At 39.2% G+C, this 21461-nt stretch overlaps 1 protein-coding gene across 13 annotated transcripts in view; it reads right to left on the minus strand.

The window, feature by feature from the left end:
- Window positions 1–21461, minus strand: part of DOCK10 (dedicator of cytokinesis 10) — a 136823-nt gene that overhangs the window by 54487 nt on the left and 60875 nt on the right. For all 13 annotated transcript variants that reach the window (XM_090147260.1, XM_090147261.1, XM_090147258.1 and 10 more), the window contains 10 exons: window positions 16507–16579; window positions 16112–16243; window positions 15709–15843; window positions 11079–11262; window positions 9379–9464; window positions 7800–7883; window positions 6873–7028; window positions 5167–5388; window positions 4395–4517; window positions 3679–3761 (listed from right to left, as the gene is read on the minus strand). In XM_090147260.1, the coding sequence (XP_090003386.1) occupies window positions 3679–3761; window positions 4395–4517; window positions 5167–5388; window positions 6873–7028; window positions 7800–7883; window positions 9379–9464; window positions 11079–11262; window positions 15709–15843; window positions 16112–16243; window positions 16507–16579 (1278 nt within the window). The remainder of the gene's footprint in view (window positions 1–3678; window positions 3762–4394; window positions 4518–5166; window positions 5389–6872; window positions 7029–7799; window positions 7884–9378; window positions 9465–11078; window positions 11263–15708; window positions 15844–16111; window positions 16244–16506; window positions 16580–21461) is intronic.

The raw sequence follows: 21461 nt of genomic DNA on the forward strand, positions 1-21461 counted from the left end.
TAAAATGTTCTTGACACTAAGTGCTGTTCTGTGAATCATTTGGCCAATCTTTCTTCTTTAATTTACTTCTCTGTTTCACTGCCAGGGAGAAGAGTAATTGATGCCAGCACAAATCGCTGCCAGATACAAAATAATGGAGTAAACCCTTGGAAGAAGATCCTAAGAATGAGTACAAATGCACCCTGTCTTTAATTAATTAACTGAGAGAAACACTGCTATTTCATTTCTTTGTAACTGTAAAGAATAATAGGCCCTCTTCTATCAGGTTCTTGCTTTCAAGAATTACGGGGAATAGAGTCCACACCAGCATCAAATATTTTAAGTTGCTAGGAAGAAACCAGACCCAACTTCTGCCTGCCATCGGTTATTTTACAAATCCTATCAAACCACCGATGGAAAAAAAAGAAAAAAGATAAGATTAAATAAGTATTACAGTATTGGTGACACTGTGACGAGCTCAGCATTGCTTCCTCCCAAAATATTGAGAAAGGATTTTGGCTTTCCCACTGGGCTCTGCATTGGGGTTGCTGAGCAAACCCAGCTTCTGTGGGAACCTATGAATAATTCCCATCCTGGTGCTCAGCACACTGGGTTACGGAGGCACTTAGTAAACCAGGTTGGGAGTGTTCATAGTGCAGAAGGAGCCAGGTCTGTGTTGGAAGTAGCTCACTCCAAGAGCACTTGCCACTACAGGTGCAATTCAGACATCCATGGAAAACAAGCTGATTCTCACAAATGCGTATTTCCTGCATTCAGAGCAGAGTTCAACTGCTTACTGCTAGTCAAACTATATGGACATATTCGTGCTCCCAGCTCTTTTAAGTTGAAGAACTGTCACAGTAGCAGTATTGCATGTTTTACACCTGCAGTTAAACAACTGCATTCCCACGTTTTGCTGGATCCATTCAGTTGCTGGCACAGATGGAGCACCTTATCACAGTGCAAAGGCACTACATACCAAAGGCATTTTAGAACAATGAGTGGCAAGGTCAAGGAAAAGCAACCATAGCAAAACGCTTCAACAGCCCAGGAGTCCAATACTTATCTAATATCTTAATGATTCATGACTACTTGCTACTTATTTATTAAATAGATCTTAAAAAGAAAAAAACAAAACTAAAATCCTGAAGAAATTGTCAAATTTCATTATAGAAAATGATACTTTTCCAGTATTTTAAATGTTTCAATTATTCTACTGTTCTGATATAATCAGCTGATAGTCTACAATTACAACAACTCTTTAAATGCAGAAAACCTACACAAGGTTGGTAATTCCGCATTGAAACACACTTTACAGCAGAAAATGATTCTGACACATTGCAATTGTAACAAACTGTATACCCGTGAGAGCATTTAGGCACCAGATTACACCAGTGCCAGCAAGAAATCAGGAAGGAACCCTGAGTCATCCTTTTGCATGACGACAACCAACTGGATGCCACGTAAGATAATTAAAAGTTTCAGTCACTTGTATAAAACTCAGCTGTCACACTTTGACTCGCTAAACATATATGTAAAAATCACATTGTGGTCATCTGCAATTGCTTTAAGGGGGAAAATTTCTGCAGAAAAACAGGAGTGAGGCTAATGCCAGAATGGAAATGTGTTTTCCAGTTATTTCAAATGCAGGGTTTTGCTATTTATCCCAGTCAGACCATTTTTTCCCCATGTAATATGATAGTCTCCAGTGGAAATGTATATTTTCAAGCTGAGAAAATAGAAATAGTTTGCACAGAGCCAAATTATACTTTGCTTTTACTGAAGAGCGTTCTGAGTAATGTTAAAATACAAATAGATGTAAATGAGGGCAGAATTTGACACAATGATCTAAATAAATTCCTTGTGCAACTCCACTGATGCCAACAAGATCGTACACGTGGTTTATTTGGACAACAATCTTTATGCTGTTATCTCATCACCATAAATGATTAATAATGAAAAGTTTTAAGAGCTGATAAACACACCCAAATGTATTTTCAGTAATTAATCATACAGATGGAAGGAAAGCTCCTTAATGTTATGGGCAGTGAACAACTGTAGTAGGATGACATCCAAAACTACTGCCTGCTAGAGCAGGCTGGATGTCCACAAATTCCAGGTACATCCTCTGCTCACATGCAGGCCATCTGTGTAATGCACACACTGTAACTGCCTACGAAATGTTGAGCTTGCTCTGCATCTGCTAACACAAGCACGTATTTCTATTTCTATGTGGGAAATCATGGCCAGAATATTGATCAAATAAACATATTTAGGAATGATTTGATGCTCTCCTATGGAAGGGGGTAAAATACAGCACAACGTGAAGGTCTTTTCAGTCTTACTTTCCTGAGGAAAATAACACTAACAGAGGAAGACTGAAGAAGGCTCAGGCTCCTGAGTACCCAATCCCCACTGTACTGAGGCACACAGACACAAGCAATGACTGAATTACAGGGCACAAAACTGAAGGTAGAGCCACGAGCAACAGTCAGCCAGGACAGAGCTAAAAAAACCCTCAAGCCAGCCTGTCGCCCAGCCTGCATCTCTTGCCACCATACCATCTATTACACGCTAAAAGTAGCCCATCAATAACAAAACAGACACCCATCAATATCATTTTGATGAATGGCCCTTTGGCTACACAGACCTACTATTATATTAATGAACACCCTTGAGCTTGCTGTGACAGATCAGAGCACATTTTCTGCCCTTCTCCTGAGCATGCACCCACTTTTCCTGTTCCCACTGGATACTGAGAAAAAAAAATTATGCCAATGAAAAATAAACGATTCCTCAAATGGCCATAACTTTGTCTTTGCTCCTTTGCCATCCAAGCACCCTATGCTAAAAACAAGATTTCATCTACGTGTTGAAGGACAAACCATGTGATTCTGGTACCCCACACTTCCACACCAGAAGAACACAGCCACAGAGCCATCCCTAATAGTCAAGAAGAAAGGACAGAAGACTGAGAAGGAGCAAACAGAAAGGAGGATGGAGGAATTCCTAGAAAATTAGAAGAAATGATGAAAAGAAGGCAGCCACATCTATTTTGGCAACTTGATAGAAAGGGATCAAGAGGTGTGGGAAGAACAGCTTGAGGATGACAGCAGGGAGTAACTGTAACAGGTCTCTTTCACCTAGCAGCCAGTAGAACTGCAGAAGTACCTAAAGCATTCTCATTTGCATGGCCTAAGGCACTGTACCGGGGTCACCATTACTCCAGGTTCTTGGTTATATTTACTTGAAATATGACAGGCAGAATTTCAGACTGTTGAATCTGTATTTTAAGGGGCCATTACATCCTTGTATCTGACAGTAAATATCTTTGTAGGAAATGATTGTAAAAACTATGACTTTGAAAACCTTTCAGTAATTTTTAGCATCAAATCACTAGTGGAGTTCACGATACCTAGATAATCTATCAGTTACCTCTGTTACTCTCTGGCAACTTCACTACTTACTTAAATAAGATTCCAACACAGTAACATTTAATGAGAAAGTAACCAATACTCATCTGTGTGAGAAATAGGGCAATGAACTAATAAAGCTGCAGGATCTTCTGGGGTCTGCATCACACAGAAAGCTTTGCTTAGCTTTGGGCAGAACAAGCAGAAAGCAATAAGATGATACAAATCCAAGAGCATAATCATCTATAAAATATTGCTACAAATTATGAACAGAATTAATACTTACCTCACTGACCAAGCAAATGGCATACGGTATTTTCCCAGCTTGCTACAGAATTGTTTATTGGATTTTAACACTTTCTGTGCACACTACAAAACAAAAAAAAAAGAAAAAACTATGAATTGTGTCACCAATGTGCCAGTAATATCTACAGCACAGGATAACAAACTATCACTCTGCTGGAGAGGTTGTAATGGCCCCCAAATAATTGGATCTGATTCTGCTCATGACAGAAGGTTCTGCGATGGACAGGAGAGGCATCATGAAACTGCTGATAAATTAAACCTCTTCAGTGTCTGTTAAATCAAAACTACAGCAGTTAAATTACTATTCCAGTTTGCTCTCATATATCTATTGCAAATGCTCTGTCTGTTCTCAGACACAGATAGGTGCCTACCCCGGTTATGTGAGCACACAAAGTGCACTAGCTCAGAATTCATAAAAGATTACTGAAACAGAATTTCACTTTGCTAGGACATAACTAGCATAGGAATGCACCATGCATGGATTCATATGCTTCAGTCAAAATAACTTTTTCATTTTGTGTACCTAGGTGAAAACATAAGATCGCAGTTGGTCACCACGTAATTATTTTATCTTAACAAAGTTAGTGGAGTTTGGGCATTTGCTTTCTTAGGACTGGTAAGATTCGCAAGCAGAATTATCTTCAGCTTCCAATAGGCTGAAACTTACAGAGAAGGAAGTTGTTCATGTTACATTACCTTGTAAGAATCGGGATTCTTAATGTAAGGTTCAGCACTGCTGGCAATGTTTCCTGTGAGCACCTTCTCTATTTTTGCTACCAATACGATCTCAGAATGAGGATTACTTATGGAGAAAAGAGCCTGAGAACAGAAAAGAGAACAGTAAAAAAGTATAAAGCAATAGTGATGAAATGAAATACTGCCAATGCTCTTTGCTTATGGAAATACCATCAAACCAAATTCAGAATGCATTACAAAGGATCTCTCTCTATGCATTCAAGACAGAGGGAAACGAAAATCTTCATATTAGCTCTGCATAAGATTATGCCCTCAGCTCCTAGCAAAGATACTAAATGAAGAGAAGAAATGCTAGAATCACCTATCCTAACCATTTGTCTGGGACAACACTAACATCAGCCACACCTCATGGGAACGGTGCTGAGAAGAAATGCAACATAAGGCAAGAACATGGGAGTACATGGAGATTAACTGTGTTTAGATGAGACTTTAAGTTCAGGTTTGATTGGTTGGTTTGAAAAACATCAGTGAATGAACCCAAAGAATTCAGGAAATGTGTTCAGTCTCTCTAAATGACATTAATTATTTGAATTACAAATGGATTGTAAATATCATGCATCTGTATCCAAGTACCATTGATACATGCTGTTAGAAAAAGCATGTTATGAAAAAAGAACCACTGGTAATAGAAAAAGTCTCCAAAGAAAATCAATACTACTGAACTAAAATTAGTCATGAGAGCACTAAGTCACATAAGCCACACGTGGAATACCTGCTTTGGGTACTTCAGCCATTCTTCTGGGAACCCCCTGACCTGTGGTTCTTCCACTTCATTCGAGTCTATATTTTCAACAGTGCCATTTTCTAATGAAAATGAAGAACCTGAAATCATCTGTCTGACGAGAGCATGGTTCAAATCCACATGAAAATCAGCAGATATCTTTCTGCCATCCCTGACATCATACAGTGCCACGCTCACAAAGAAAGGCTCCACCTGGAGAAAACACCAGAAACAAAGCAGTGCAGTAACCGAGAGAGAGTAAAATCTTTTATTAGAACCATAGAGCTAGAAAAAAGAAAGTAAACGAAGACTGTTTACAAATTATGAGATTCATTGAAAACACATGTTCACCCAGCAAAAAAGATTCCAACATTTAGGGCTTCTAAAGGTAGCTCATTGACATTGGGCCAGAACAACAATCAGCAGCACGGAAACTTGCAGAAGGAATACAGAAATGTCTCTGTTGCAGATAATGATTAGAGTAAATTAACAGACCTCAGAGAAATGCAACAGAAGAATTTTAACGCAAATTTGCACTCATTATAAAAGAATGGATAGCGAGGGTGGGCCTTCCAGGATCATCAGAAATGTGACCAAAAATGATGACAAATGTAATGAGATGAAAAATGTTTACTGGTACAAACACAAACGCGTGGGTGTATTATTCAGTGGGAAACACATGTTCTATTTTGCTAGGAAACCAAGAGCATACAAACAGCTCTGACAGTACCCACTTGTTCTATTCCATAGTGCCAGGGAATTAAATCGTATGACTGTAAGTAACCTCTACAGAGCCTTCACTATTCTGATGAAACACATCAGTCAGGATAAGACAGATGAACTTGTGATGACAAGTTCTGAGCTGTCTGGAAATCAGAATCTTAAAACTCAGGAGATAAGGGTAGTGTATCAGCAGGTACAATATTCTATGCTTTTGCAGCCTCTGTAATGAACAAGTGCATGCCCTTGGTTCACTTATGAGTTCCCTTAAACAGCTATTCCAGTCTGCCAAAAAAGTATTGATCACATTATGCTGAACATGCACTCACTGAGGAGGTCATCATCATATGGAAATACACAAACAAAATAAAAATCGATGCTTCATGGAATATATGAAAGCTGGGTTTCCAGGACAGATTTCTCAAAACCTTCCCTGCTTCTGAGGAGAATTAACCTAAAGCTATGGATTGATAATGACAACTTCCCTTTCCCCGCACTTTTTTCTTAAAGTAAACATAATTTTCTGTTTTGTCCTTTTTTTTTTTTAATATATATTTTTATTTTTAAGTCTGGGCTTTCCTACTTGATGAAGCATCCAGTCCTTTCTATTTGCCTTCTCATCTGTAATCTAATCTGTTTGGTCCCCAAACTCTCTAAGAAAAACAACTAAAAATACCAATTATCCACCACCAACTGATATTCAATTGCCTCCTTACACAGACCTTTGCAGTTTAAACTTGTTCTTATAGCAACTGTTAAGAATCCTCAAAAGTCTTAATGTTTTCAATTCCCCATTCAACCGTAGCTAAAAGTTTGCAATCTAAATCAGCTTCAAAGTGCTGAAAGGTTCCCCAGCCTCATTACTTGTTTCAAAGGGATAGGCTGAGGGGGAGCTTACCAAGTGCAGTAAGTGCAGAGAAGTCTTTTCCGAAGGGGGAGAAAAGGAAAAAGCACACAGGGAAATAATGAAAGCTTACATTAGTTGAAGGATCGTTTTCATTTTCAGTAACGCAGGCCTGGAGATTCAAACTGAGGGATTTGCAAGTTATCAGGATCCGCTTAGCAGGTTTTTCTTCAAATGGCTTGATCACTGAGTTTGTCCCTGGAAACTCCTTTTTCTGAGGATTCACTGACTGAAATACGTTAGGTGATTAGTAATATATATGGAAAAAACACGATAATCCAAAACTCAGAAAGCTTTCTAGAGGTGTTTACTATCACTGAATTACCTGAAAACCTCACAAAATCACTGCTGATATCTCCATATTCCTTGTTAAGTCAACCAACATGCATTCATTTAGCACAAACAGAAATGTTATTTTAATCATGAAGTCTAACACTAAATAAGCAAGCTGAGGATAAGCAGCAAAGCAATCTGCCCTTCCTACCATTTCCAGCTAAACTTCATTCACATACATGAACTTGTATATCTCCAATTGTACCTCCTGCTTTTTAAACCCATTCACATTTTGTAGTCAAATTCAGCGCACTGAATAACAAAAATCTGTTACTGTGACATTCCCAGTCCAAGGAAAGGTTCTGTTTCTGTGATATTTTCAGTCTGCTTTACTGACTCGAAGTTTAGCTACACTAGAAGATGACCTCCAGACGTCCCACCCAACTACAACCACTTTGCGATCAGATAAGAGCAGTCTATACACAAACCTCTGCAGAGCAGGGACAGGATTTCCACCCCCACTCATTTTGAAGCTGAAAAGAAATACAATTTCCATTCTACTTGTATTTTCAGCCTAACAGTCCTGTGCACACAAGTGAGATTAGCACAGGGTGGAACTCTCAGTTGCTCACTGAACTCCCAGTCACACAACTAGCTTAGCTAACCCTGTTAGCTCAGCATCTGTATTTAAAAACTTACAGGAACTTGAAGAGATAATTTCACTTACTGCTATATCAGGATCCAAAGAGAAAAGATTTAGTCGCTCTGTATTTCGAGAAGCTTTCACCGTTTCTTCTGTTTCTGTGATGTACTGTAGTGACAGACAATAAATTAGTTTTCTGCACAAGAACAGAAACCCATAGACTTGTTAAACCTTTAAATGTATGACCAACGTGTCACTTATAATAACAGCCCTCACTTCTGCAGCAGGTATTCTAAAGTGCTTTCAAACATTCTTTGAAGGTTATACCTTTGTGAAGAAGGATTTTCAGCCCACAATACACTTCAAAGGAACCCAAAAGAAGACCAATTAAGTAACTCAAGTTCATATATGTTACTAAAGAGTCCATTGTTAAGATGTCAGAATAGTGACTCACCATACTGAAAACACTTTGGGGATTCACAACCCCAGGGAAAAACAGACTCCCACAAAACCATTTTTGTTGCAGGGAACGCAGAGAGGGGAGTGGGGGAAATGCTGTCCTGCCTTTCAAACAGGCAGAATCCCACAGACTGCAGAACACCCATAAGTGTCAGGCTTGGGAGTCCTCTCCCCACCCATCTCTCTGTCCCTGGTTTAGGCAGATACAGGATCGGGAGATAAGGGTAGGTCCTTAGTACTGCAGCCAGGCATATAGAGCAAGGGGTAAAAAAAGAACTAGCTATATAAAGGGCAATACAAGCACAATACAACTTGCAGACCATTTATTTTAGCCTTGCAGGCCACCAGTAACGAAAGCATTTGCTTTAACCAAACTATCTGTGGTAAAGGAAGCACCTGCCTACTGAGAAAACGATCAGATACTACTGTTGCCCTCCCACATGAACACAATGATTTATCTTTTGTTCTTGTTGTAGCTATTTTAATTGTGTGAGAATTTCACAAATATGAATATTCATATAACCTAAAGTAAAATGTAAACCAAATTCTGTTCTCATTTTCATTCAAATCTGTAGGAATAACATTCTCAGGCAGCATTTTGCTGTATGTATGTACAAGTAGATAGCATCTATAGATGCCCCATGACAGAAGGTTACAAACATCACACATTCACTTAGGAAAACCAGTGAAGACATACTTCCAAACCAGCTTCTCCTCATTTTAGCACCTTCAACAATTATCTCATTTGCATGATGTAGTCTGTGAGAACTAGAAGACAAAATATCTCCACATACATCTTCCAATGAAATTAGTGAAGGTGATGAACAGTTTGCAGCTCATTTCCTTTAAGTGCTGCAAGTCCTATAGGAAACCCTGTGTCTCTGAGGACCAAAGTCTGTGAAATGCAGGTTAAAAAAGTAAATACTTCATAAACAACTGCCGGGGCTAGAGCCTTATTGACTTCACAGGTATAAATCAAACCAGCATGTACTTTCTTTACACCCAGTGGAATTCTTTTCATTTATACAAAACCATCAACTCAGAAATAAAATTATTTCCATCATTTATCATGGCTCTAACACACAAAATGGGGTGTATGCTATTTTGAAACCTTTCACAACAGTAATGATCATCTGTTGGCAGGCATTTTGTCCTAGGCAGCACTTTCCACTCAGCTTGTAAGGACAAACATAACAGCCATTACTTTTGCAAAGTCTGGATGCAAGGTGTTCTCTGAAGAATCAGCCTCTTCTTGAGAGCAATCATAGTTCACTGAAGCTTCTGCAGGGTCTTGAAAAGGGGAAACAAATAAATAAATAAGTAGGTCAACGTTTTTGTTGTGCTTGCTCTTACCAGTGGATTTTAAAAATCAATCCCCATCCGACTCCTTTTTGTTCCCTCTTAGAATCCATCTCTAAAATGGAGGAGATACTGGTGTGACCTCTGTTCACCCCAACCTCCTCTCCCAGTAGTGCTTACTATAACAGAGACTGTATTTAAGCTTCCAAAGATGCTGGACTCTACTTGCTGAAGTGTCTGGCATGTCCACTCATGACAAATATTCGTGTCCACAACAAAGACATCTTCCTTTGCTCTCAGTCCCTCTCAAGGCAACCCTGAGAATTTATGCCAAGATTTTAGGCTCCCTGTAAAAGGAGTTTTCAGTGCAGTCAGTGAGGCAGACAGGATCCTATCTGCTCTTTGAGAAGAAAGTCTGGACTCCAAAAGCTGCAAATCTACATTTCCAGAAAACAGCACTATATAGCAAATCTTTTATTTGGCTCTTGCTTTTAGACCAATGTGAAATAAGTCACTACAGACATTCAGGGCCTTTCTGCCAAGAAAGAATCATGCCTTTTGACAAGCTAACAAGGAAGAGGAATGTGCTATGATGATTTCAGCGTTTTTACCCCTAAAAACTGTTTTCTGTTAACCTTAAGTCTTTGATGCTTCACACGCATTTTTCTTCTTGTTACTTAATACCCTAATGGGTGGAATTTTCAAAAGCACTTCTCTGATTCGGAAGTGCAAATCCCTCGTGCCTCCAAATCATAAAAACATATCTTTGGCTATATGAAGAGCTTTCTGACCCTCCGAAATCAGAATTTATTATAAACACAAGGTTAAAGCCTTCAGTTAGCTTTGAACTGCCTCGAGATTCAGATGCATGGAGGTTCAAAGCTTTGATTTCGTTCATACTGTAAGTGGTGGTGATAATTTTTACTAAGGTTTCAAGTGTTATCAGTTATACAGTTTTAGCTAGGATTCATCAAACTGAACATGGATTTATTATGTGAAATGATGAATTATTGTCTCATGAAGAGTACAGTATGACCAAGCATCTAATTCTTTCCTACACGGTCAAAACACATTAATATGCAATGTCACAAAAGCAAGAAATGAAAAGTCAGTAAGCTTCCAGGGAAAGAGCAATACACCAACAGCTGGTGATTTTTTTTTTTTTTTAAATCATTAGCTCCAGATGTTTAAAGAAAAACAAAATGCTGGAAAAAGAATCTTTCCCCAAGAGCAGACACTCTTTAAAACTTTGATACCCAAGACAGTAAAACACAATGTAGCAGTACGATCATTGACAGGGTGAACTACTCTTGAAAAAGAGCTGCATAAGCAAAGCAGAGCCATGTTGTTCCTGCCGACTTTAAGGGGAGCAGCTTTACCTCCCTCTCACAGCCTTTTGAAAATGATCTGTGGGTAGTTAGCTGACATTGTTCAGGGCCTGCCAAAAGGCTGGAGCTGCTTCATCAGAAATCAATAGATACAGAATCCATTACAGACTCAGGCAGTTACAGTGATTCGACATTGGTAGCTGAAGGCTTTTTTTTTTTTTTTTTTTTTTTTTTTTGCATTTGATTTTAAAAACAATACAAGATTATTCACTCTTACCAAATTTCAGATCAGTGAGGTCTCCACTTTTCCTTTCCTGAATGGTCCCCTCTGGATTTATTTGCAGGATTTTGTTGAGAGTGAAAATCCAGTCATCCATATCCTGTTCATTTTCAGCTGCCAGCACAAAGTATGTGAGGTCATTCATTTTCAGCTCAAAGGCATGTTTCCTAAGCCTGTTATTCTATTGGAACAAAAGGAAAGGAAAAAATAAACACCAGAACCAACTATAAAAAGGTACCAAAAAGGCATCCATAAGATGGACTTCTACATAGCCATTCCTCATAGGTAAATTTCAAACAAAACTGAATTTAAAGAATTTTTTTTTTATTTTTAATATCACAGAAAATGAATTTACGTCCATTTATGTTGTGTCTGTATATCTAACATCTGTTCAGCCATAGAAGATCTAAGACTACGGCCAGTAACACTTCAAACTATGGTTTTGGGGAACATCTCCTAAGTGAAATAAAGCCTCTGATGGGGAAAGTACAACATTGCTACATGACTCATTGCTGAATAGAGAAAATAAGGTCCAAGTCTCCTGTAAGTCACCACTGCCTCAGACACTCAAGAAGACACCAAGCAGTGCTAACCAACATTCAAATTCGCTCTGCAGAAAGAGGATGGAATTAGTTCAACAAATTAAATCTAGCAGGCAAGTGAAGAAGTACACAGTGAAAGACCGTCCCACTTCTGACTGCTGTGGTTGGAAATGAATAACTAAATGTGAACAATTCATGCAACCTTCTTTTTCAGCTATTTACAGATGCTGCAAACAAAATTCATAAAGGTAATGACTAATTGTTAAGTATGCAACGAAGCGAGAAATATTGTTGTTAGGATGAGGACATTTGTAAATACATTTCTTTGGTTTTGTTTTTGAAAGAGCTTCTGCATAATACCAGTTAGACTTTGAATAGAAATCAATAAACCACTTCAGAAGATGTGAACAGGACAGATTCCTCCATGAGAAAACATTACAATGAGCACTTTGAAGTGTTACAAGTGACTATTGCATTTTCAACAATTCCTCACAGGACACCAAAGGTGAAAGTACTGCTGCCCAGTCACCGCATTCTGGCCTTTTAAAGAACAGAATAGGAATCTAAACCCAATATACTGACAATAGACTGAGCTTTATTCTGTATCACCAGATTGTACCTGCAGTAGAGAGTTGATCCATCAGTTTCTGTTATGAGAATTAACAGCTGCTTAGTTAATGGAACAGCTCAATAAAACTGAGTAAAATGATCTTCTAATGCAATATGTTTCATTCCTCAAATTTATCAAGTGAGTGAGGCTTCCAACTGTTAGACTTATGGACATAATCACATCAATTATCTCTTTCCCTTGTTTAGATCGAAGAAAATTAATGCACCCTACCTCCATGACATAACATAACTTTTACAACTACTGACTATGGACATCAGTGTCACCATTTTACATTCCATATTCCAGAAAATTGCCCTCATGTGCAATTATTAGGGCATTGCTGACGCATCTAACCTTGGACTGACAGGTGAAAACCAACTCATCCATCCCATACTTGGTCGTTTCGCTTTGTTTTTCTTAATTCAGTCTTAAACAAAATGACAGTGATATTCTATAGTTTTACATGCCAGAATTATTTCTCAATACACAGAACCGCAGCCCTATATCAAGTTACCCAGAACAGCATCTAATCCAGCAGTTCAGATCACACTGGTGTCATCTTTTGTGTATGAGAAACAGAGGCAAAATCTGAGGCTTATTAGCAGTGAAGGAGATAGAGAACACCAGGCATGGAGAAAAAATTCCATGTACAATTTTGTTTTTACAGCAGCAGAGATGATTTAGAAGATTCCTACCCAATCTGTTGTTAATCACTTGCTCCAGTCTTCATACTGCATTCATGACCCAGCTCAGGAATCAGCAAGAATAAACAATTTCTGGAGCTACTCGGTCAATGGAATCAGTCAAATTTAGGTTTTTCAAAATTGACTCAGGCATGCGTGCCTATCTATGTGTGTACTTTTTAAATTCTGCTACTGAAAATTCTCTTGTTAGGAAATCATTATTCACTCAAAGTATGTGAGAGAAAATCTTTCAGGTATAAAAATTTTAACTTGCCCTATCCAGGGGAAGAATACGGTTGGGTTTTGTAGCAATTCATTCTTGGGCGCCTGGTTACATTCTTGATCACAGTGAAATCACTGTAATCCTCTAGTTACTGCATATGTTCAAATTAATGTAAAATAATAACTAAAATTTCACTGAAATCTATTTTAGCTAATAAATCATGAGGGCCTGAACAAGAGTTAAATGTGGAAAAAAACCAATGTCAAGAATCCTCAGCTAATGCCCATCCAAAACTTTTAAGTTATCTACCTTTTTTAAAGGTAGGTAATTTAAGTGGATCATGTGTACAAATTTATGCACAATCCTTAAAGAAAAAACACTGTGCTTCAATCTATCTTCAGAAAAAGTATACAGATCACTAAAAAGAATTCACCTGTCTGTATTGTGTCCTTCCCTTTACAGACATGGCCATGATCTTTAAATCAGGTCCTGTAACACTATTAGACATTATCTAATAGAGCAATACATCTTGCATGCTGAATCCTAAGAACACTGTGACAGGAAAACTTCAATATCCACTCTTCCATCTGCACTTCAGACTTCTGGCAAGCAGATGAGATCTACTACAAAGGCTCTGTTTCAAATCTAAAGCCAACTACTTTTTTTCCTGATCAGTTAATAGAACAAAAAAACCCCAAAACCCCAAATTCCATTTTTCAGTTTCCTTCTCTGTAAGTCCTTCCACATCTATATGGACTGTGGACCTCAAGGTTAACTTGTAATCTTCAACACTTAATTCCAAGTTTGAACTTTTTTTCAGAAGGAAATGACACAAGAATAAAAAAGAAACTACAGATGAGCTATAAATGAAACAACAGGCTGTCTGATGCCTGCAGGGTCATTCTTCCAAAATAAAAGAATTGTTTTGAAGGTGCTTTGCATTTAATCTGGAGATGTTTTTTTTTCCAGGATGTTTATTGCAATCTAGTAAACTCTATCAAACGAGCTCAAAGTCATTCATATTGAGTTAAATGTGCTTAGCAGCATACAGCTCATAAAATCAGAAATTTTACATCATAGCTCCTCTAAGCCTTCAGATTTATGCAGCACTTTCTCCAGATTCTATGGTTTCCCTGCCTATGGCAATTCTAATCCAAGTTTTGTTTTTCAGTCCTATGATTTTAAGTTCACCACATTCTTATACCAGTTGGAGTCTTTGATGCTGATGATACTTGCACTATTATTGCCTTGGCTAAGACTCACTTTTGAGTGAAGACAGCTCATAAATTCATTCACCCCATTCTAAATGTCAATTAAACAATCAAGAAAATCAGTGTCTGGTGGTAGGAGAGAGGTGAACTTACAGTTCAAACTGTTCTGGACAATTAGCTGGAATTCTATAGATTTAGAAGGCAGATGTCAGTGGTCAGAAGGATGATTTCAAGTATTTCTTAAGCTTTTTTTTTTTTTCTGTCAGAGGTTAGCAGAAAAGGGCAGAAATCTTGCAGTCTAAAGATTTCTGCTACCACGGAGTGTCATCAGAAACAACACTGAAGATCAGGCACCCTCTGGGCCAGTGCTTAATTTACAGCTAAAGCCACACTGCGGGGACATTCAGGTCTTAATGAGGGTTCTGGCTGAGACCTGTCTTAAAAGAAAGCACACACCACCAGCAGGCAAGAGCAAGCAGTCATTTTTTCCCTTCTTATGAAAGACTGAGCAATACCAACTCACAAGATCCAGGATGACTGTTACTCTAAGCTAAGTAAATACTCCCTTAGTCACAACTCACTGCTCAGCTGAGAGCAATTCCTTCATGGCTGTACCATGTGTCCGTAACTGCACAGAGCATGTCTCCTTCATTCTGACCACCATCTCAAACACACATAGCCCAGACTAGCACAAGAATGTGTTGCAGACATTAAGCATTTCTAAATAGGATTCCTGTGCAAGTTCCAGCCTTAACAATTCCCTAGTTCTGTCTCCTCAGTGGCTTTCATCACACTTCCAGGCCACCTCTTAGGTCTTTCAAGCCAATGGACTGACAGCAGCAGATATCACTGCCCTGCCATGTATTTAGTCTTATCCTGTCCTGCATCAGTTTGAAAAAGAAATGCTTCATGGGCTATGCAGCGTAAACTGCCATTCCCTACGAGGATCTTCAAGGAGCCTATCGAATCATTTAAATAATTTGAAACTCAGGATGTGGGATTAATTTTCCACTTGTAACAATGAACGTTCTATAATCTGAGTCTCTTTATTCCACAAGCATAGTCTTAGTAAGAAAGCAGTAAAACATGGCAGCTAAGAAAGCAATTTCAGTAAAAATAAACTTTTAACGATATTTTCTCATGTGTGCCATCAGGAAAGAGTACGTACTCATCTCCTACCATACTTCAGCCCTATCTCTTGTGTTCTGCCAGTCTGAGCATTTGCACCTATTTGAAGAAAAATGGCATTTTCTTTCCACGCAACTGATAGTGAGACCCATCCATGTATGTTCTTCTATGTACCGCCAGTAATTCTTATTTGACACCAAAACAATACAATGAAATAAATTTAGACTTACCTGTACGACTCCTGTACAGGAATCCAAGAAGATACATCCCTTTGGCTCCTTAGATATTTTTTCATCTTTGTAAAAGTTCATAATATATGAGTTATCTGACAGCTGTGTCAGCTGAAAGTAGCGCTTTTTGAATGACTGAAGTGAAGAAAAGAAAACAGACAGTTGTTGAGCTGCAAATTGTTTTCACTGATACCTGATTCACAGGGTTTAAATAAAAAGCAATTCCTACCCACATTTCAATTGCACTATTCTGCAGACAATTGCAACATTACTTTAGGATCTGTTGAAGCAATGTAACCATGTCTAATCTGAGATATAAATAGATAAACGACAACGGCAAAAAAGTGTGCCTCTGTGGGAGATATAAATCGGAACAGAATAAAGAATAACCTGGTCCCCTTACCCGAACAGTGATGCTATTGTTTACAGTGCTGTTGAAATTCCCTTTATAAAGCCATCCAGACTTGAAAACTCCTGCTGCTAATCCTCCTCCTCCACCACCACCGCCTTTTGAAGATGAGTGGGACGTTGTATCCTAAATGAAAGACGTAATTAACAGTGCATTGACAAAAGAAAACTGTAATGCATGAATACCTAGTTGACAACAAATAATCATCCTTACGTTCCTCTTAATACAAGACCTTATTAGTAAGCCTGCTGTGTATATGTTGTTCCACTAACTTCAAAGTTATTTAAAATGTCAGATATTTTATAGGAGATAAAATCCTTTTCCAAGATATTAAAGTAATAGATAAGTCTCCATTGGTGGAGAAAAGAGAAAAAAATCACAATACATACTTCATCCTTATCCACATCTTCGTGATCGATTTCAAAGGAATGTGATGGCAATTTCTCTGGTCTACAGTCATTTCTGGGAGAAGAGGAAAAAATCTTTTATAGCATTAAGTAAATAAATAATTATAATGTATCAGCTACTTCAGGGAGGCAACTATGCTGGGTACCCATCAACAGAATACCTTCCTTCTTTTCTGATTCTATACTTCTTTGAAGATCAGTATGCTTACAAAATAACGCTTTTTTTTCTTAAGCTCCCTTCATCTTTTTTTTTCCCAGCAATATGAAGCAGCTCCTCTGTATAAAAGATAAAGTACTATTACTTATCCTATTCTCTGCTCTTTCACCACGACAACAAAAACTAAACAATTCCCAGAGAGAGGTCCCATTAAAGGCTAACAAGTGAACCAGAATGAACGCTTCTGTAGCTTTTTTTAACCAATAAAAAACATCAGAACATTTGCTAAAAGCTTCTACATTTCTTTAATATTTCAAGATAGGTATTTTACTATTCAATATGATGAGCACAGGCTTCAGGTAATTTTTAAAAAGGCAGTCTTTTAGATGTGGTGCCACTTAGAGCTCCACACTATAGACGGTAAAACAAAACTGAGAATGAAAGAGCAAAGCACTTAAGAAGGTGCTTGTTTTTAATAGTAGTTGTACCGTCCCAAAGTGCATGGCACATTGCAGAAATAAGCCTTAAGTAACAGCCAAACAATGCACTTGGTAAAAGATATTTTTAAATTGAGGAAAAAAACAAATTTTTCTGTGGCCTAATACCAACACTGGTTTTGAATTCTTGAAGATTAAAATCTCATCTTGAAAGTCTTTACTATTGATGTGAAAAAACTACAGAAGCTGTCATGGTAAAAGCCATTGTTTGCTAGGAAGACCAATCTTTACAGAATACAGTTTCATCTACCCAGACTTATAATGTGAACAAAGAAATGCCATGCTGTCATACACGGGAGCAAACAGTAGTTCAGGAACCATGTGCTCATAAGCTAATTTCCTCTGTGATGTTAGCAAACATTAGCCCACACAAGCACACAGTGTTATGGTTAAAAAAAAAAAAAAAAAAAAAGGGAAAAGGAAAGGTAGCTAGCTCTTTTTCATTTTCTGTTCACTCATACATTCATTCATTCATTATAGATCAGGAAGATCAGAGTAAAAAGTAGTATCTCTATCTCCTCTTTGCTTTCTCTGTTTCAAAAATCAGTTTTATCATGCCTTCAGCATCCCATTGTACTCAGAAAAGCCAGGATAATTAAATGCACACAGAATACAAAAGGACACAAGACACTTTATTCTCTGTTTCAGCTCGTTCCTTTTTCAGTGTTTAAAGTAAACAACTGATTAATACTGTGGAGAAAAGGAACCTCTGCAATCTATTGCTATCTTTGACATCTATAAAGTGTTAATACTCTGAATCCCTTGGGCTTGTTCATCACTCAGAGCCAAGGATGCACTGCAGCGCTCACAGGGCATGTCTTTGTGGGACTGCCCACTGCCACCAGCCCATGCACTGGTGGGGAACACTGCAGCCTCTGCTTGAGGACCTGTACCAGTAGTGGTGGGGCAAGACACCGAGCTACTGAGAAAAACAAAACAAAGCAAAACTGCTGCTACAGGTGAAGGGAAGGAGGAGCAGGGAAGGAGAAGCTGGATTGCTGTGGTGTTGGGTGCCCTGACCCTGCAACACTGCAATTCTGCCTGGCTCATGTCAACCCAATGAAAAGGCAAGCCTGTCCCACTAAACCACAGACCTTCTGTAAGCCTGAGCACATGGTGTGCTTCTGAGAAAAAAGGAAACCCTTCTGCCCTCCCAGAAGAGCTGTATGAGAGACAGAAAAGAACTGACAGCCAATGCTTCCGGTGGCAGAGCAGGCACACCATGGAAGCAAAGACAGTATCAGTGGTTTGGGACAGGCAGCGTGCAGGTTACATCAGTAGAAACAGGTTTTGAAAAAAAGATAATTATATTTTTTTTATTTGTCTATTCAAGGCCTTAGGTAAAGGTCCAGTAATCCATAATGTGCTACCCCTACAGCTACCAGCAAAACCCAGCTGTAGGGACACTTTAGTCTGCAGTGAGATCACACAATATCCTGCAGAAGTGTTCTCTCACTGACTACACAGGAAGCACTCATCCACTCAGAGCTCTCATTCTCCAATTTTTCTTCTTTTTCTTATGGGGGACCCTATTCAGGTACACTGCTCATCTCTCTATGGCAGGCAGATAAAACATGTCTGCGGATTCTCTTTTTCTTTCCACCCGCTGCGTCTTCAAAGTCATATGAAATGAAAACTTCTAAGGCAGTGGAACTGAAATACCTACCAAACATTGGGGTTTTCACTTTATAAAAGACAGCAAAAAGTGTGCTAATGGCTTTTTCTGTTTCCAGACATGCTGTCACCACAGTGCACATGCTAAGCAAGTCCTGGTTTTCCTCCACCCCTCCATTTGCTCAAGAAGCAAGAACACACACAACAAAGTATAAAAAATGGTGTAAAAAGAGGTAGTGAGAGCTCACAGAGAGGAATTTAAGGGGTAAAGAGATCTGAAAAAAAACCTCAGAGGAGGAACACACTCAGAGAAAAACTAAAGTAATACCTAAAATTTTGTTTATGTCGTCCACATGCTGTTCAGCTCTAACCCAGCGTCACAGCACTAATTTACTGAAACTGCATCAAGACACACTGCACCTTCTCCAGGTGGTCTGCACTACACTGTGGCTATTTCCTGAACAAAAAGGATCAATGGTGGGAAAGAACTTTGGTATCTGACAAAAATCTGCTGCCCTATGAAGACATTAATTGACATCTTGTATGACTATCAAATAGCACAGTGTCCTCACACAAAAAAACTAGGAATTCCTTCCAGCACTACCGAAGGCTGCTGAATCTCAATTTTTGTGTTTCTAAATGCAAAACCCCATGAGAAGGTCCAGAGCATCCCTTGTGATTGGGAGTCCTTTAGCCACAGCTGAATCTGGTGTCACATCTCATGATGCAAAACCAAATGCTTATCATTCATCCAACCTTCTCTATTAGAACAATCTCCTATAAAAAGAATTGAGACAACAGTACTGAGGGGGAAGTAGCATCTGACACATCATAACATTCCTAGAGCATGAACTCAGGCAAGTGACATTAATCACCATATGAAAATATCCTTCAAAGAGGATGTCCATAAAGAGCTAAAATGTACTTCCTAGCAGAATAATGCAACCACGTCTGTCAAATGCATATTTCATAAGAATGAAAGTACTTAAGGTTAAATGGAAAACTTCTGCCCAGCAAACATTTTTCTTTAGCACTAAATGCATTAATTTTATAAAACAATCATTATATTGGATACATAAGAAAAGGTACTTCTATAACACCAATTAGCAAAACTGCTCTCACTGGCTCTTTGTACTACCCTAATCACCAATGTGCAAGAGAGAAAGCAGATTGGTGGGAAGGCTTACAGCACAAAACCCTCCGAAAAACACATGTAATGGGACCACCAGAGTCAGTTTATTGATTCCTTCCACGATAGAATCACAGAATAGGAGAGATTGGAAGGAACCTCCAGGGATCATCAAGTCCAACTGCCCCGCTAAGAAGGCTCCTACAGCAGGCTGCACACGTGGGTGTCCAGGCAGGTCTTATATATGTCCAGAAAAGAAGAATCCACAGACTTCCTGGGCAGCCTATTCCTGTGCTGGCTTATGGACAACCTGTTGCCCCCCAGGTCCTTCTCTGCAGAGCTGCTCTCCAGCAGGTCATGTCCCAACCTGTACTGATACTTGTGGTTGTTCCTTCCCAGGTGCAAGACTCTACACTTGCTTTTGTTAAACCTCACCTGGTTTCTTACTGCCCAGCTCTCCAGTCTGTCCAGGTCTTGCTGAGTGGCAGCACAGCCCTTCAGTGTCAGCCACTCCTCCCAGCTTTGCATCATCAGCTCACTTGCTGAGCGTGGTCACTATCCCCTTGTTGAGGTCTTCGATGAAGATATTGAACAAGACCGGACACAGCACTGACCCCGGGGTAACACCACCAGTCACACATCTCCAACCAGACTCTGCACCACTCAGCCAGTTCTCAACCCACCTCACCGTCCACTCATCTACCCCACGCTTTCTCAGCTTTGTTATCAGGATGTCGTGGGAGACAGTATCAAAAGCCTTGCTGAAGTCAAGGTAGATGACATCCACAGCTCTCATCCCATCTACCCAGCTGGTGATGCCATCACATAAGGCTACAAAGGTTGGCCAAGCATGATTTTCCCTTGATGAATCCATGCTGACTATTCCTTCTTGTCTTCCAATTACTTGGAGAGGGCATCTAGAACAAGCTGTTCCATAGGTTTAGTTTGGACTAGTCTGCATCCAAGCCAAGACCAGAGCACTTGTTCCAGTGGTCAGCGTTACATGCGTGTAACCACCGCTTTCACTACTGTATTTTTATGTCTCAAAATTACAAGAAAGTAGGTGGTAATGCTGCTTGCTTGGGCATTCAGTGAGTTCATTCACTACTCTGTAAAACAGCCCTCAGGGTACAGAATATAAACCTCCCAGAAGTGGGAGTATGTGTAGGATTACACGCAAAAATGAACAAACACCAAATTCCTAATTTCTTTCCACTCCCATCAAGGAGACTGTTCTTCCCACTCCCTTTACACTGATTTAATGTACTACATCCAAGCACGGACAGGACATTTGCTTACCCAGACAGCTGCACATTTCTGCAGCCATGTCCCATGCATTGTACCAGCACACGTACTCACTGCACACAGACCTTCTGCACTGTGCAGCTATAAACCCTAAGCGAAATCCTACTCCTCTGGCACACAGGGCAGCTAAAAGGAGAATTAATCCCAGTTAAAGGTGAATGACATTTATGCATTATTAAGGAAAACAGAAGCTAGCTTTCTGTATCAACTGTGCTTTGAATATGCAAATACGCTC

This window comes from Phasianus colchicus, chromosome 10 (genome assembly GCF_987193195.1).
Source record: "Phasianus colchicus chromosome 10, bPhaCol1.hap1.1, whole genome shotgun sequence".
Taxonomy (NCBI): domain Eukaryota; kingdom Metazoa; phylum Chordata; class Aves; order Galliformes; family Phasianidae; genus Phasianus; species Phasianus colchicus.